The sequence below is a fragment of the Aegilops tauschii genome, chromosome 5, assembly GCF_002575655.3.
Source record: "Aegilops tauschii subsp. strangulata cultivar AL8/78 chromosome 5, Aet v6.0, whole genome shotgun sequence".
In the NCBI taxonomy this organism is placed as follows: Eukaryota; Viridiplantae; Streptophyta; class Magnoliopsida; order Poales; family Poaceae; genus Aegilops; species Aegilops tauschii.
In genome coordinates, this window is record NC_053039.3 from 284,273,307 (window position 1) to 284,288,377 (window position 15,071).

General features: G+C 40.8%; 1 protein-coding gene across 1 annotated transcript; it reads right to left on the reverse strand.

Annotated features, from left to right (window-relative positions):
• Positions 1-14,068, reverse strand: LOC109773892 (protein ROS1A). The gene is made up of 18 exons (XM_020332623.4): positions 13,659-14,068; positions 9,883-12,853; positions 9,565-9,655; positions 7,922-9,464; positions 7,703-7,782; positions 5,893-5,977; positions 5,722-5,813; positions 5,576-5,644; positions 5,456-5,492; positions 5,292-5,374; positions 4,420-4,863; positions 4,229-4,265; positions 4,085-4,142; positions 3,857-3,996; positions 2,461-2,526; positions 2,237-2,351; positions 1,139-1,177; positions 1-573 (listed from the first exon to the last, which is right to left on the reverse strand). The coding sequence occupies exons 2-18, from the start codon at positions 12,713-12,715 to the stop codon at positions 440-442; spliced, it is 5,946 nt and encodes a 1,981-aa protein (XP_020188212.1). The 5' UTR covers positions 12,716-12,853; positions 13,659-14,068; the 3' UTR covers positions 1-439.
• Positions 14,069-15,071: the final 1,003 nt, after the last annotated feature.

Consider the following 15,071-nt stretch of genomic DNA (forward strand, 5'->3'; position numbering starts at 1 on the left):
TTAAGTGAGCGAAATGGCCTCCTCGATGAAACAATCAAATAATTGACGAATAATCTGACAACGTTCACATGAACTACCGAACAACATGAACAACTTTGAATGGATGACGTCTCCAATGTACAACAGTTGGTTCAAATCCCATGAAACAACAAACAGAATGGCCCAGACAGCTGACTTTCTCCCCTCCCCATTTGCTGGATCGAACTCCTTGGAGGAAACCAAATGAGCATAAATCTGTGTAGTAATGGATCATGTTGCTGAACAACGCCAGCTTCACAAATTCGCGAGTGGCTGGCATTCATAACGTTCGCAGATACGAAAGGCTAAAAGATGGTTGAATTGGTGACAACAACTTATTGGTCAGTGATCCATTTTCATGTCAGTGATCTTCTGGCAGGGTCTTCTATGTAACTCGTTTTTTTTTTATTTCCTCGACGGGCTATGCATCATCTGTGCCTGCAGAAGCTGCGCCCTTTTTATTCCTGGTAATTTTGCTTGCTGGAAAGTGAAGCCTTGCGTAAAGTGGTCTTGGTGCTCTTGATGTCCTATCAAAGCCCCTCACACAAACAAATCCTGCAGATGTTCGTTCAGACGTATAAACATCTACTTTCCCAAGTAAAAGTGTTACTGGAAATCTCCCAAATGAACTTAAATGAAATCTCATCAATAGCATTCTACCCCATTATAGCTCCCTCCAACAACCCTCATGGACAACTACGCTATCCACATTGATATTTTTTTTTACTTTTGTTTATTCCAAATATGATAATCCTCCAATTCCCACAGTTTTTCTTTGTTTGACAGATAAAACCGACATCTTAGACATATTTATCCTCTTGGGAGCTGTTACTGTTAAATCACATAAATTTTTGTTTCTGTCTGATGCAACAAAGTTCGTATTTGACCAATATATTTTAAAGTAATCATATTTTTTGTGTAAAATTACATAAGTTAATTTTGTATTAAAAAATACTTCCATAATGTTATGCATTTATGGGCTTCACAAGTTTTTTGGCAAATATTAGTCATCTGAGGTACATCCTGGAACATAAAATAAGACAAGAAATATTTGACTCCAGGAAATAGTTTTGATCGCAGCATCCCTAATTATAAATGACAAAAACATTTAGATGATTACCTCTCCAGAAGCACTGCTGTATGTCTTCAGTTGTTAAACCTGCAAAAGAAACATGCAAAGTATAATCATCTAGACATTCTCAATGTGGTAATCTAATTATTAGCCCTTGCCATTTTTTTATATTCGTCTAGTAGAAGATGATCCGCCAAAAAAATATTGTTTGTTTATACAAGGTTAATAATGTTAGTATAAAACTCAAGCGTTGACACAGGACAAATGGATGTGGGAGTACATTCTGGTGCTTAAAACAGATGCAATCTCCCATGCATGAACGTAAAACCAGGTAAAAATTGAAAGCAAGGAATTTTGCTGAATATATCATTTTCCATAACATCTAGTACTTCCCAGTTAAACTTTTTTGCACAGTTAGCCAATTTCTAGCATAAGTTAAGGTTTACCGAATTTTATTACAAAGTGATTTCTTCATTTGTATAATAATATTTCAATCCATCATTCCATTTTGTAGTTGAAACTCCAACATCAATGCAAGCCCCAACATAACATCGCCACCTAATGTCTCCATACATGTGCTAATCATGCATGCGAACGTATTTCTATGTGTCTATCTAGACGGTGGAAATGAACTAATGAGCTTTGCTTGGGAACATGCCTCATCGAATATGCAGTGGGATTTTCCCAATGAGTTTTCTAGTTTCTACATGACTGCACACCCTGCAGTACCACCACGGCCAGAGCAAAGACTTCAAGACATACACCATCAAGGATCTTGGTCCCGTGATTTGATAGCCTGAACCCCATTCAATACCACCGCCCCTATTTCTTCTGTTTTTGAATCTTGATAATGCGATTAGTGTAAATGCTCTTCCATCTTGTGTTCTTCATGTTCCTTTGGCAGTTGGTACTAGTATTGCATGGGACAGCTAGATGTTCATATATGCCAAAAACTAATCTCTTGCCATATTACCATGACTAAAGGAAGTCCAACAAAACTAGTGGGAACAGCAGGTAACATCAACTGGAGTTCTTATTTTGCCTATCTCAAACTTCTCAGTCAATCTATATGGTTTGTTTTGAAAGATAAGAAACCCACCACAGTGCAACCAAATGCTGAATCCTTGGTTCTCGTTAGGGATATACCTTTAAAGATTGAAGGAACTGAAGTTCCGAAGTAAACTGTTCTCCTAGGGAGGTCCCATATCCATCTCCTCGGCACATCAACTGGGTTTCGGCTTGAGTCGTGATCAGCAAATACCTGCAGTATAACATTTGAACAGCTAGTAACTATAATATCAGGAACATTTGTATTTCTGTTGATGTTATTATACCATTCCAACTATGAACAGATGTAACTCAGTCATTACCTCATTTACTTGGAAATATGTCCCATTAAGTGGAAAGCTTCCTCTCATAGCTGTTCGACACGGTACCTATTTGAGTTAATTCAACAAAAAGATAGTTAGGCACTACCATTTTGAAGATAGTAATATGTAAGCTCATTGGATCATTGATATTTGATATACTGAACTTCTGTACAGTAGATAATCTACTCCATGGATTAATTCACGGCCAGGTAGCTTACTACTACAACATATTCGACACATACATAAATCTAAAATTTTGATGTTCACTTTCATCATACAATGTGGATGGTATGTACAACATGGGCCATAGCGGTTCTCAACCAAACACAATATAAGTAATGCCACTGTTTCTTGACTTCCAAATTGCATAATGCGTGAATGAAAATTAACAATGAGGGGAAGTCGTCGGTTTGCTTCTCACATACTCAAAAGGATCAGACCAATCAATCTCACCATGCCATGCACAAACACCAAAAATGTATACCCGCTAATACATCGCACAATTAGTTGAGACGGGAAGGATTATGTTTTTAACACAAATCATTTTGTCTCCATTAGAACACGCATCATCTATTAGGAGTTCAGGATTTTAAAGACAACTTAGGAATCATTTCCCAAAATCTATAGCTGATATGAACCTTGGGGTTCCCATTAAAGATAACCATCATGTAGAGGAAGGCCAGACATCAGGCTTGAAGGGGATTGGTGTTTAGAAGGGGGGCGATGGATGCATTGAGATGAGAGAACTTTTGGGAGAGAATAGTATTCATCCGTTAGGATGCATATAGGAGGATCGAAAATTGAGTTCTGAGCACGGGGACAATGGAGCACTTTATTTTGAAGTTAAAAAAAGAATTTGTACGGCTTGAAAAATTTCAAAATTTTGTGTACATGCACATATAGCAGCGCAGTATAACGTGCCAAAATTTCACCAATATACGTGCTTGCATGTGAGAGATGCAAAAAAGACAAAATACATGCAAATTTGGGGCCAGTTTTTTTTCGTTTTTGGGCCAGAATTTTGTCTCTTGTGCAGCATACAATACAACGTATTTTTGGACGAACTTTCACAAGTACTTAGACCACATGCATGTGTATTCATGTAAAAAAATTCAAATCTTTTAAGCACTTGTTCTGGGGGGTTCAAAATAAAGTGCTCCATTGCCCCCATGTTCTGAAAATCCGTTTTAATAGGAGGATGCGCTTATCTCTTTTTGGACTCCAACTCTAATAATTCCTTACTAGCTTACAAATTAGGTTCTTTAACTCGATATATCGTAATAATGGAGTCTTCCTAATCAATGGTGGAGTTGGACACTGGTTTCCTACAGAGCATCTTGCTGGCCAGCCACTTACTACTGTTCTAGCAAGTATATTACATAAATGAGTAACGTACCAAAATTGTTCCTCTGACTGTTTGAGCCTGCGCCTCTCGCATACTGTTGCAACTGAAGCATGCACTGCTGTCACATAGTTTACCGCTCTCATTGGAGTTGCATGCTGTCTTGGGTGCATCAATTGACTGAGCTGTTTCACCTGTTTTATATTTGAATGAACATTAGCAGCCCTCAACTGTACAGGAGTATGACAGCCATAATACTTCAGCTTATAATATGCTTCTTACCTGGGGTCCATATAGAGAGTAGATACGGGCAAGGATCATCAGGCTCTCTTTGGTCGTACTGCACACAATAAGGAAATATTTTTCATTATAATCTTATTTCACATTTAGCACAGTATAAATTTCAATGATGACCGATGAACTCACTCCTTCCAGAAGTGGATGCGAGTCCGGCAGTTCATAGCTGCAGCCATGTAGAAAACAGAGAAGCCAAATAATGAGAACATTCCAATACAGATCCTGTGTAAATTTCTTTGCTGTACTAGCAAATAACAAAAGATACGAGGGTACTACAGTTATCATCAATGATACTTGTTTTGTGGAAGACAGGGACATACACTTGATGCTCTGTTCTTAGGCGACTAACATTCTTGAGCCTAGGAGTTGGGATAGATGCAGCTTCCGGAGTTATGGCAACCAAGGCACTTGACATATCAGCATCTTCCATCTCAATGTTATTGACTTGCATATAATTCTTGAGATTCTGTGCAAACTCCTCGAAATTAAGCTTGATTGTAGGAATTTCTTCAGGATCATCAAGAAAAATATCCTCTATGGCACTCTCTCTCATCTCTGCAGTCTCTGGTTCTGGTTCAGGACTTGCTGGCTCCTCAATGATTGGCTGGCGATTGTCCAGAATATGGTCATGGGCATTTGCATTCCAGTCAAGTTGATTTAAACGCATAGAACTTATGTATGGCTGCTGGCAGCTCCCTGAAGCAATTGGGTTTCCTGACGTAACCAAACTCTTCTCTTCAGGTCCAGGAAGAGCAAGTCTAGCACTGTATCAAAAACAAACTTATTAGCAATGAACTTTTCCTATTGAAATTGGAATAGAAACAAACCTTTTAGCAAGCCATCCATTGGCACTTTATTTGTTCTATTGAAAGAACTCATAGTTTTGCTAAGTTTGTGAAATCTATTGGACCGGAATAAAATCTTTTCTAACAACCCATTTTTTTCCAACAAAACCAACTAACAATTTTTTTGCAGGGAAATATTATCAGTCGCTGCCACAAAAAAGTAGATGGTTAGCTTTTTATCCACGAGGGAGGTATTTTAGCTACAAATTAACACACTGCAATACACAGTTCCACAGGAAAATAGATCCCACAAACATGATAGAAGTTTAAATACCAGAGTGCAAGATGCATAGTTGATTAGCCCGGTACAGTGTATATCAAAATGTACATATATCTTGTTAAATTACCTTGCAAATGCACTCGCGAAGTGCTTGCATTCAGCTCTCATTGGGCATGCATTGCAATTTGGCTTACTTTTTGTACAAAATACCTAACAGGGAAAAAAAAGTAAAATAATTCAGTAACACACAGTAAGTCAGTTACATGTTGCTTTAATATATCTCATGTTTACCTTTCCAAACGTTATCATTTGATAGTGAAGCTCGTACCTGCACATAGTAAATTTTAACTATATACCTGCAGATAAAGATCTTTTCCAAAATAAGTAATTAACTGGGTTTCTAGGACTTACAATGTCCGTTGATCAAGCTTGCATAATCGAGGCCAGAGGTATTTCTGTATGTTCTCCAGCATCGGATACCTTCAAATTGGCATGATCAAACTCTGTAATTTGTGTATATACTAGTCAAACCAACCACAAGGATTGAGGGCACTTACAGCTCCAACAGATGCAACTGAAGAGACTCGGGTAGGGGTTGAAGTGGCACCCATCCCAGCCTCACACAAATCCTACCAACGTTTGTGTCCACCTACATAATCAACTGATACTGATGAACCTCCAAAATTAAATAAATACTATTTAACAAAATTTGGAATGGGAGGACATACAGGGAAAGCCATATGATGGAGTGTCAAAAGACGCACACACTCAACACTTTTCAGTCCAAGACCTCTAATGCTTAAGAGGTACTCCCTGAAAGAGACACAGCAAGAAGGTTATAATTTTTAAATGTCAAAACTGTTCAACAGAAGAAATTTATATGCATTTATAGCCCATTGCACGATGCCGCATAATATAATATGCTGCAAATATTTATTTCGGTCGACCATGCAAACTTCCCGAGTGAACGGTCATACAAGAGAGTTGGACAAAAACATTCATCTAAGGTTGAGGTCACATGGTCCATAACTTTTAGAATAACCCTTGTACATGTTGAAAAAACATTTTGAGGGCTCCCATCATCTCAAGACCCTATGAGTCCATAACTTTTCAAATAACCAACACGTCTGCATGTTCAGTTATGACTTATGGCAGTGTTGAATTGGTCTTTTGATATGCATCCATATGTAACAAGAATGAAACACTACACAAGAAAGCAGTCAGTGAACTATTCGTTCCACCTCTAACTGAGTTTTTGTTCAGCATCTTGTATTTGTTCAAAGAAGAAAAGGAGCACCAGATACTACTTCCAGCCCAAAACAAAAGTGACTAGTCTTTACTTTGCAGTTCCAAAATGCGACTTCAGCCAATAATGTGTAACAGGGTATGTTAATTAAAGTCTATAAAGCTACTTTTCATAAGAAAATGACCATTAGTTTTCTTGTGATAGGTCTACATATTTGTAATAGTATATGTAGCTAAGTATAATAAAATTTGAGTGGGGGGCAGAATTACAGATCTACACGAGAGACCCTACATTATTCTGATATGATCAAGCACCTCAGTCCAGATTATGTGCAGTTAAAGCCATTTATACATAATTGTCAAGGAGGCCCTTTTAAGAGTCACAGCTGAGTTGACAGGTTTAACTACAATTTAATCAGGCCCATGTAGGTGGGATTTTATTAAATCAGCTCCTCAACAAAGGCTGTCTATGTTTTTTAAACTTGTTTTTGTACAATCAGGATCCTCAACAAAAACAGATCAAATTAGCATGTTGCAAAATGGCAGTGAAATAAATAACTGATGTGGACATTAGCATGTTGCATCAAAGCAGCATTAGATGCATTGAGTGGCCAACAAGACACAGAAGACAAGGATGTTTTGGTGTTAGACAACTTGAATTCAGAAAGTGAGTAAGAAACAGAATTAGGATAGAATGCTTAGGAAGAGTTCAGGAGGATTAAGAAAACATGGATTGTATCTACTAGGAGGTTTCCTAGTTAGAATACAACAGGTCAAATTAAGACTTAAGAGGTAGGACTACTACTTAGTATTGGCTTGTGTAACTTTTGAGGGAATCAAGCAAGAAAAAACAATCTATTCTCTCCAAGTTGTTCTCTCTTTCAACCTATGTTAACCCAATCCTTAGCAGCATGTTAGTGTTGGATGAGTAACTTTTGAGGAAATCAAGCTAGAAGACTCGATCTATTGTCTCAAAGTTACTCTCTCATCTCAACCTATGTCTACTCAATCCCAAGCAACCATGTTGTCTGGTTATCTTCAAAACAGTCGTTATCCCATTGTGGATGATGGTTCATAACAATAACACAAACCAGTACAGGTACAAATCTTAGCAATGAAACCTGGTTACAAAATCAACAGAGAACCCTGTATAATTTTGCCTCAAATAACAATGATGGAAGACAATGTATAGAACAAACAAGTACAATTATAAATTTTAGCTCAATATATATTAATCTCCTCCCTTTGTACTAAAGCTGCAACAAGTAATATGGATCGGAAGGAGTAGCTTACTTTGCTTTGTCTGGATCGACATATCGCAACCATTCAAGGTCAATGCTCCCATGGTCTCTCACCACCCGGTTTAGAAAATCCTACAATGGAAATTGCTAAAGATGAGTATACATGACCGAACCATGACCATTTCAACAAATAGACAAGTCTAGATTGAATTGTCCATATGACTAGGGCTATACTGTACTTCATTTAATAACTACTTTTTGGCATACTTACTTGTATCCGCTCTGAGAGCATGTTGTTCATTCCTCGCTCTCTAATTGCGTTAGATATTTCCTTCACATCTATTTGCCTTATTGTTTCCCAATCAAGTGCATCCTTTGCATTCTCACCTCTTTCTTCATTTCCTCGACTGGCAAGAACTTCTTTTCTTAAAATATCCCAATCATATGTTCTCTTTTTACCAGCCCTTGCCTTCTTTGCTTTTGATCTGTCAGCAGGAACTTCAGGTAAAGCCTTATTAGTATCTTTGGGTTTCTCTATCGACTCTGAAGCAACCCTCTCTAGGAGTTCAGAATTTGCTTTTTCATTTTGATATAAGTTTGAGGAACAATGACTCCCATCCATGTTTGATGAAAGTCCAACATTGCCATACTGTTGGCTACATCCTGACTGACAATTTTCACCTCCAATTTGCTTTGCTCTGGCAGTACATTCCTCTTGCAGATTCAAAGTTCCATGCTGTTTCACAAATGCAGCTACAACGTCATTTCTTTGAAGATTATTTTCACAGGACAATTGCTCCCTAGCAAATGACGCTGTCTCTGAACTTGATGGATGAAAATATTTATCCATTAATGTTGAAATCGAGTCAGCTCCTTGCGTCGCCATGGAAGGGAAAGGGATTTTGTCCTGACTTAAGGATCCATCTATACCGTATAGAAGGGCAGTTAAAGAATCAGTCGTTTGAGATCTATTTTCACTGTCAATTCCAGGAGAAGATAAAGAACAATCATATCTGATCTCAGCTGGTGTGACCCTGGAATCATCTGTTCTATTAAGGCCAGTGTATACTGAGTGCTCTAAGTCACTGGAAAATGTTATATCTGGGAGATGAGCTCGGCCATTCTGGTGATAAGAGCCAGAAGCATGAAGAGGTTGAGTCTTGCTGTTAAGGTTATGTACTTCACTGGGGATTGACCCCCTGTTTGTACATTGTATTGGAACTCCATCATATTCCTTTTCATTAGGCTTGCTCTTTAGCTCTTGCATCTTCAGAAGTTCTGTGTATGTGGTTGAATTGCTTGTACCATTGGCCATATTTCTGCCAACAAAGTCTTCTGCTGTAAAATTTAGCAATGTGCTTGGGAACATATGATCAGTCATGTGAAACAGATAGTCAGGGGAACTTTGAGATGAAATAGCAGAGTTCTGTGATGAAACAACGTCCTCCAGTGCCCCATCTTCGACTTCAACAACGCTTTCAGTCCCCACAGCCGGTGTCTTGCCCTCATGCAGCCTAACCGGCAGTGTCCCATAAGAATTATAATAAACCCCTGCTGTACAGTCTACTCCATCTCCAGGAGAATTTCCAAACAACCCAGAACTGTTGCTTCCTTCCTTTTCTTCTGTTGTAACTAAGGAGCCTGTTGTGTTACTTGCCTCTTCAACAAGAATACCACCCGGCAATTTGACAGAATCGCCAAACAATCCAGAACAACCAACGTTCTCTGATGCTGTGTGAAACATCCTATCAGCAGATATTTTAGAGACTTCTGGCTTTGCAGGAAATTTTGCAGCGAGGGCCATAAACGCAGAGCTACAAAACAGTAGAAGACAACAGTCAGACAAACAACATAAACTCAGAATGCTAGTCACAAACAGCTTCCAGTTCAAATAGGCTGCAAGCTTTATTTCACCTGGAAAGATGGTCTGAAACATTCTGGGTGAGAAAAACGCCCACTACTGAATCCACAACTGATCCTTTCCAGGGAGAGAAACGACGATCTCCTGCAAACAGAGAGAGGTCATTCAAGAGTTAGGTACCTTTCTGCAAAACCTATAAGCCATCATCGCATCTAATACAGTGCAACCCAAACCATTAATGATCTGTGATCATCCCATTAGCGTGAAGTCAGGAGTTCGAACATGAGACCCTATAAGGTTCTGGAATCCAATATGTGGAGTAGCATATAGAAGGACATGTCAGGAATAAAGATTTAAAATAGTAGCATTACCTTGAACTAGATGCATGCGAGCAATGAACGAATCAATACGCCCTCGGAATATTTTCCTTTCTTCTTCAAGCCATTTCTCTTTGTCCTTATCCATCCCTTCGGAACCATCAACCATATCTGGTTCCATTAATAACTTCCACATTAGAGCAGTTACTGGATCAAGGTTCACTTTGGCCCGAGCATATTTTCTTTTCCCTTTCCCCTCGTATGGAATAATTGCACCAAATTCTCCTTTGTAAGGGACAAGAGCACCATGCGGCTCAGCTGACCCAGTGTCATCTGATTTGTTTATGTCTAAGACTTGTATCTTTTGAATTATGAGATCCAAAGGATCCAGTGGAGGTGCTATAGCTCCAGGAAAACTTTCTCCACTTCGTTCCGTATTAATCCCTTTGGAACCAGGAGACACTCCCGCATGAGGTCCAGAGATAACAGAAATATCCTCATTTGGCCATGGATCAGTATGGCTACCTTTGGATGCAAGTTCTGCACCAACCACCTTTTGCTTCCTTGGACGACCTCTAGGCTTTGGATTCTCACCAGGTTTTATCTCTTTTCTGGGTCGTCCTGCTTTTCGCTTCTCACTGGGTTTAGCTACAGTAGTTTCTCCACAAACCTCCACTTGATGATTCTCATTTCTCAGAACATCAGTACCTGGTGATGAATTTCTTGGACTGGTAAGGGGCATAATAACTTCTCCAGAAGTCTCCAGTTGGAAACCAAACTTTTCCATAGTGTTGTTACCTGTTGATTGGCCTGTTGGAGTGACAGGGAACCTAGAAATTTCACCATTGATGCTTCTGCCAAGCTCGTCGGAAGGACCCATGCAGAAACTATTCCGAGTATCATCCTGAGGGGCAGTGCTCTGATTATGCTGTTCAACAGGCAAATCTGACACTTCAATCGTGTTGCCTTGCCAAAACTGTGGTTGATGACTTCCAATTCTCGGACTACAGTTTTGACTTTGCAGGGTGTTTGGATTACTAGGCACCTGTGTAATTTTTTCTGTTATGTGTCTGAAATGTTTATCAGGTGCTTCAACAGAATCACTGCATGCAGTGCCATGGATAGCAGGTCTATAATGTTCTTTGATCATTTCCGGTCTTTTAACAATATTGTATCCTGATCCTCCAAAACTAATCATTCCTCGGGAAGCTCGTGATTTCTCACGGGCTATCAGTCTTTGAGCATCAGCTAGGGTAAACACATTAGAGTTGATAGCTGAAACCACATTTGTATTCCGATTGTTTGACAAATACATAGTTGGGGTGGATGTGTTGCCCACAGCTCCATTCAGGCATTTACTATAATTATCTGTTCTCATTCTTTTGTAGGTTTCAGGAAAATATGACCCCTGAGAGGGTGCAGCATGGCACGCATCTACAGATGCCCATCCATTCCTCTGCTGGTCAAGATTCATACCCAATGGAATATGGGCACCATTGGAAGCATTGTGTTCTCTGGTGTCCAGTGCATGCACATGTGATGAGCTGTGTGAACCATGAAGTCCAAGTGCACCACCTGTTTGCCTGTAAGGACTAGGACTGGTGGTAAACTTTAAGTAGTCACTTATTGTTCCAAGTCCATTCAAATTTTCCATTGCAGAATGCCCTTCAATTTGCTTGGGAGGTGGGATTGGGCTTTGTGACGATCTGTAGCCATGACATATTTGGTTGGTTACCCCTCCTTCTCTTAAACAAGAATTAAGATTGAAGTTTTCCCTCGCTGCAACCCCTTCAAAACACTGAGCAGGTGTAACTGGATTTTCTGGCATTCTTTGACAATTAGGCATCTGTTTGCCCATATGTGTTTCTCTTACAGAAGCTTGTGACGATGAAAGCAAGTATTCGGTAAAATTAGTTGGCATGCCCTGCATTAGAGTGATTGAACTGTTGAGATCAGGTAAATTTTTATCTGGCATGCCAGCACAGAGCTCTAGCAAAGGATTTGTTTGTAATGTTTCTGTTATTCCAGACTGAAAAAATTGCGCAGGCCCATCCAAAAAATTAGCATACTCATTCTGTATCTGATTCGTCGAACTATTGAGGTCAAATAATGCTCCTTTTGGCATATTATGTGCAGGCAAAAACTGTGCATTAGCCATCTGATTGGCTGAACTGTAAATTGATGTTTTCATATTATCTGCAGGTAATAGCTGTGTATCAGCCATCTGATTGGCTGAACTGTACATTGAACTGCTGGTAAAATCCAAATGGCATGTCAACTGGCTTTGGGCATTTCTTTGACCGGTAGAAGGCATGGATGGTTGATAGTCCTTGGGATCACAAGATACCACTTGAGCTTGGGATCCAGGATGTGTGTTCTCTTGTGGAACTTCCCCCTCAAAGTTCAAAGACCGCTTAGCAGGTTTCACGGTAGCTTTGCGATGTGACTCAGCAGTCTGTTCTGAGGGAGGTTGGCCTGCTGGCATATTCTTACGGACATACTTCCTTTTACCAGATGGTTTTTCCTCCTTCGCCTTTGAAGGCTTTGGAGTTGCAGACTTAGGAGGCTTTGATGGTTTCAGGACCTTTGGCCTGTGCTTTTTCCTCTTAGCCTTCGGTGGTGGGGTCTTGTTTAAGTCAATACCTCCAGTCGGTTCAGCAACATTTTCATTGTCTATAATGGTCCCAGCATCATTTCTAGTGACTTCAATTGGCCCAGCAGCACTTGTAACGCCAAACGAATGAGCAGACTCGTCCTCCAACACTGCAACTGCAGTATTTCTAGTCTGCATCTCTATGGAAGTGTCCAACTGAGATGACATAATACTTGAGAAATAAAGATCGGCTGCACTCTGCGATTGAGGAAGCCATTGTCCAAAGCCCTGCATATTTCCTCAGTCTACTTAATCTCCCTGGCATACACAAATAGCCCGTGTGCCATGTGTTGCTGTGTAATTTCTTGTCACTCGTCGGGAACAGCAGGATTTGATCAGCAAGGGCCCTGCATCTGATCTCCCAGTCTCCAGCTGCAAAATATCAAGGCACGATGCATCAACCTCCGTTACAAACAGCCAGTGAAGCAACTGTCATATATACACAACCAAGACATTGTATTTAGCTAAAATATATCACTATTACTAAAGGCAAGGAGCCAATTATCACCTTATCAGGGGCCAGCATGAAACTCCTTAGACACTTAGATCAAAACAGCAAAATGAAAAGGAACAAAATAAAGTATGCACTGGAGTAACCATAAGTACTTCTGCGAAGCTCCTTTACACATACTATCTCAAATATCCGCATTTGTCCTTTTCTGCCAAAGCATTGGCATACTTAAACTATCCTGGTGCAAGAAAAAACATGGGGACTCACGTGCCCCCACCACTGCCCGTGGATGGCTAAATCACTTGTCACTTTACACCCATGTAAGCAACATTTTCCAAATCCATCTAAACAAGCCAAAAAAGTAATTGCGTGATCGCTCATCACACCCAACCGCCCCCTGTGGAACTCTGTCGGCGTAGTTTGTGGCCATGGTCCTCTCCGAAAATTCAACATTTCGACTCCCTGAACTATAATATCCGATCAATCAAAAACAAACTTTGACATGCTGAACTACAAATCAGGTTGAGCAACGTTAAATTTTCAGCTCGAGCAATACCAAATTTTATCACATCCAAGTTCTGATTCCCTCAAGCACAATTTTGGATCCAACAAAATCGATATTTCAACACCTAACGAACAAACAGACTCTCCACTTGATTAATCACAGATTTGTACTAGAACCCTGGGGGAAACGCTCAAAAGTCAGATCTGGGAAGCCCGAGATACCTCCCGCTTGCAGCTCCGTGGGGGAGAGGGGAGGGAGGCGCCGGTGCCAGGCCGGGAGACGACCCCTCCAACCCTAGCTGCGTCCGCGCGACCTCGACCTCGGCAGAGAGAACGGGCGGCGCGAGCGAGCGAAGTCAAGGGCGGCGGCGGCGAGGACGGCCGGCCCGCCGGCGAGGCGGATCGGGAGCTCGCGCGGGGAGAGGGGGTGAGTAGGATCGAGTGAGGGGAGGGTCTTGGGGGCGAAGAATCGAGCGAATCGAGTGGGGGAAGGCAGCACTGACTCGGTCGAGTGTTGGATTGTTCGTTTTTGGGGAAATGGGGAGAGGGGACAAATGGTGTTAGGTTGTGAGAGAGAGAAGAGCAGTGAAGGGGGAAGATTGTTGTGAGGATGACACCGCGTGATTGACCACGAGGGGGGCGGATCCCCTGCGGCTTTTAAATAAGGAACCTGGCATGTGCTTCCTCAGCAAGACTGTGTTTCCGTAGCAGTGAGTTACTTTTGAGATTTCGTACCCGGAAATGGTGAAAGTTATTTATCATCCTACTTTAGCCACACATGATCAGGTGTCCCTATCGGGTCATCGGGGCGGGTGTACTAGTTGCCGCGGATGCGCGTACTTTTCAAACGTAATGTTTTAATATTATTTTCCGCGCGTCTCAACGGTCGACTCCATTGCTGATTATTCGACCGTTGAAACTAGCGGGTAAAGCTTTCGGCTTTATCATTTCAAATGAATTCGGATTTTATTAAGAATGTCATATGATATGTTGTTTATTTTAATTTTATTTTTGTCGATTCTCATTAGTGGAGGTTGATGCGACGATGAAGCTAGACCAACGGTGAGATGGTTTCTGTTGTTAACAGATTTTCGTCTTCTTTGTTATCTTACATGCGAAGATTAGTCGTCGTTGTATATACAATCTTACGACTTGATTTTCTTTTGTATTCCCTTTGTAAAGAAGAGCGTTAGTGATCTAAACGCTCTTATATTTCTTTACGGAGGGAGTACTTCTCTAAATTCAATTTAAATACATCATTGGATCATCCACTTTAATCTTCTATTCTTAACAAATTGTCGATACCCCCTCCCCCTCCTTCCCTGTCTCCACATTGCCCTTCACTCTCTCTCCATCTCTTTGTCATGTCCCTTTGTCCCTCCTTTCTTGCCTCCCGAGTCTCGTTGGTGTTCCCCTCTCATTCACCCTTGTACACTTCGTCGCTTCTTCACTTGGTGCGCCAAGGGGCATCGATCACCACATGTCTATGGTTGCATTTATGAGCCCAAATGTGGTTAGTGCTAAGCAGTGGCAAAATCGTCATCAACCAAGTGGCGACATCGACGTGTGATGCAGTGGGGGTTGCTGTCCACCCATATGTTTCGGTGCTTAGCCGAGTTTTTGGTATTTTGATGT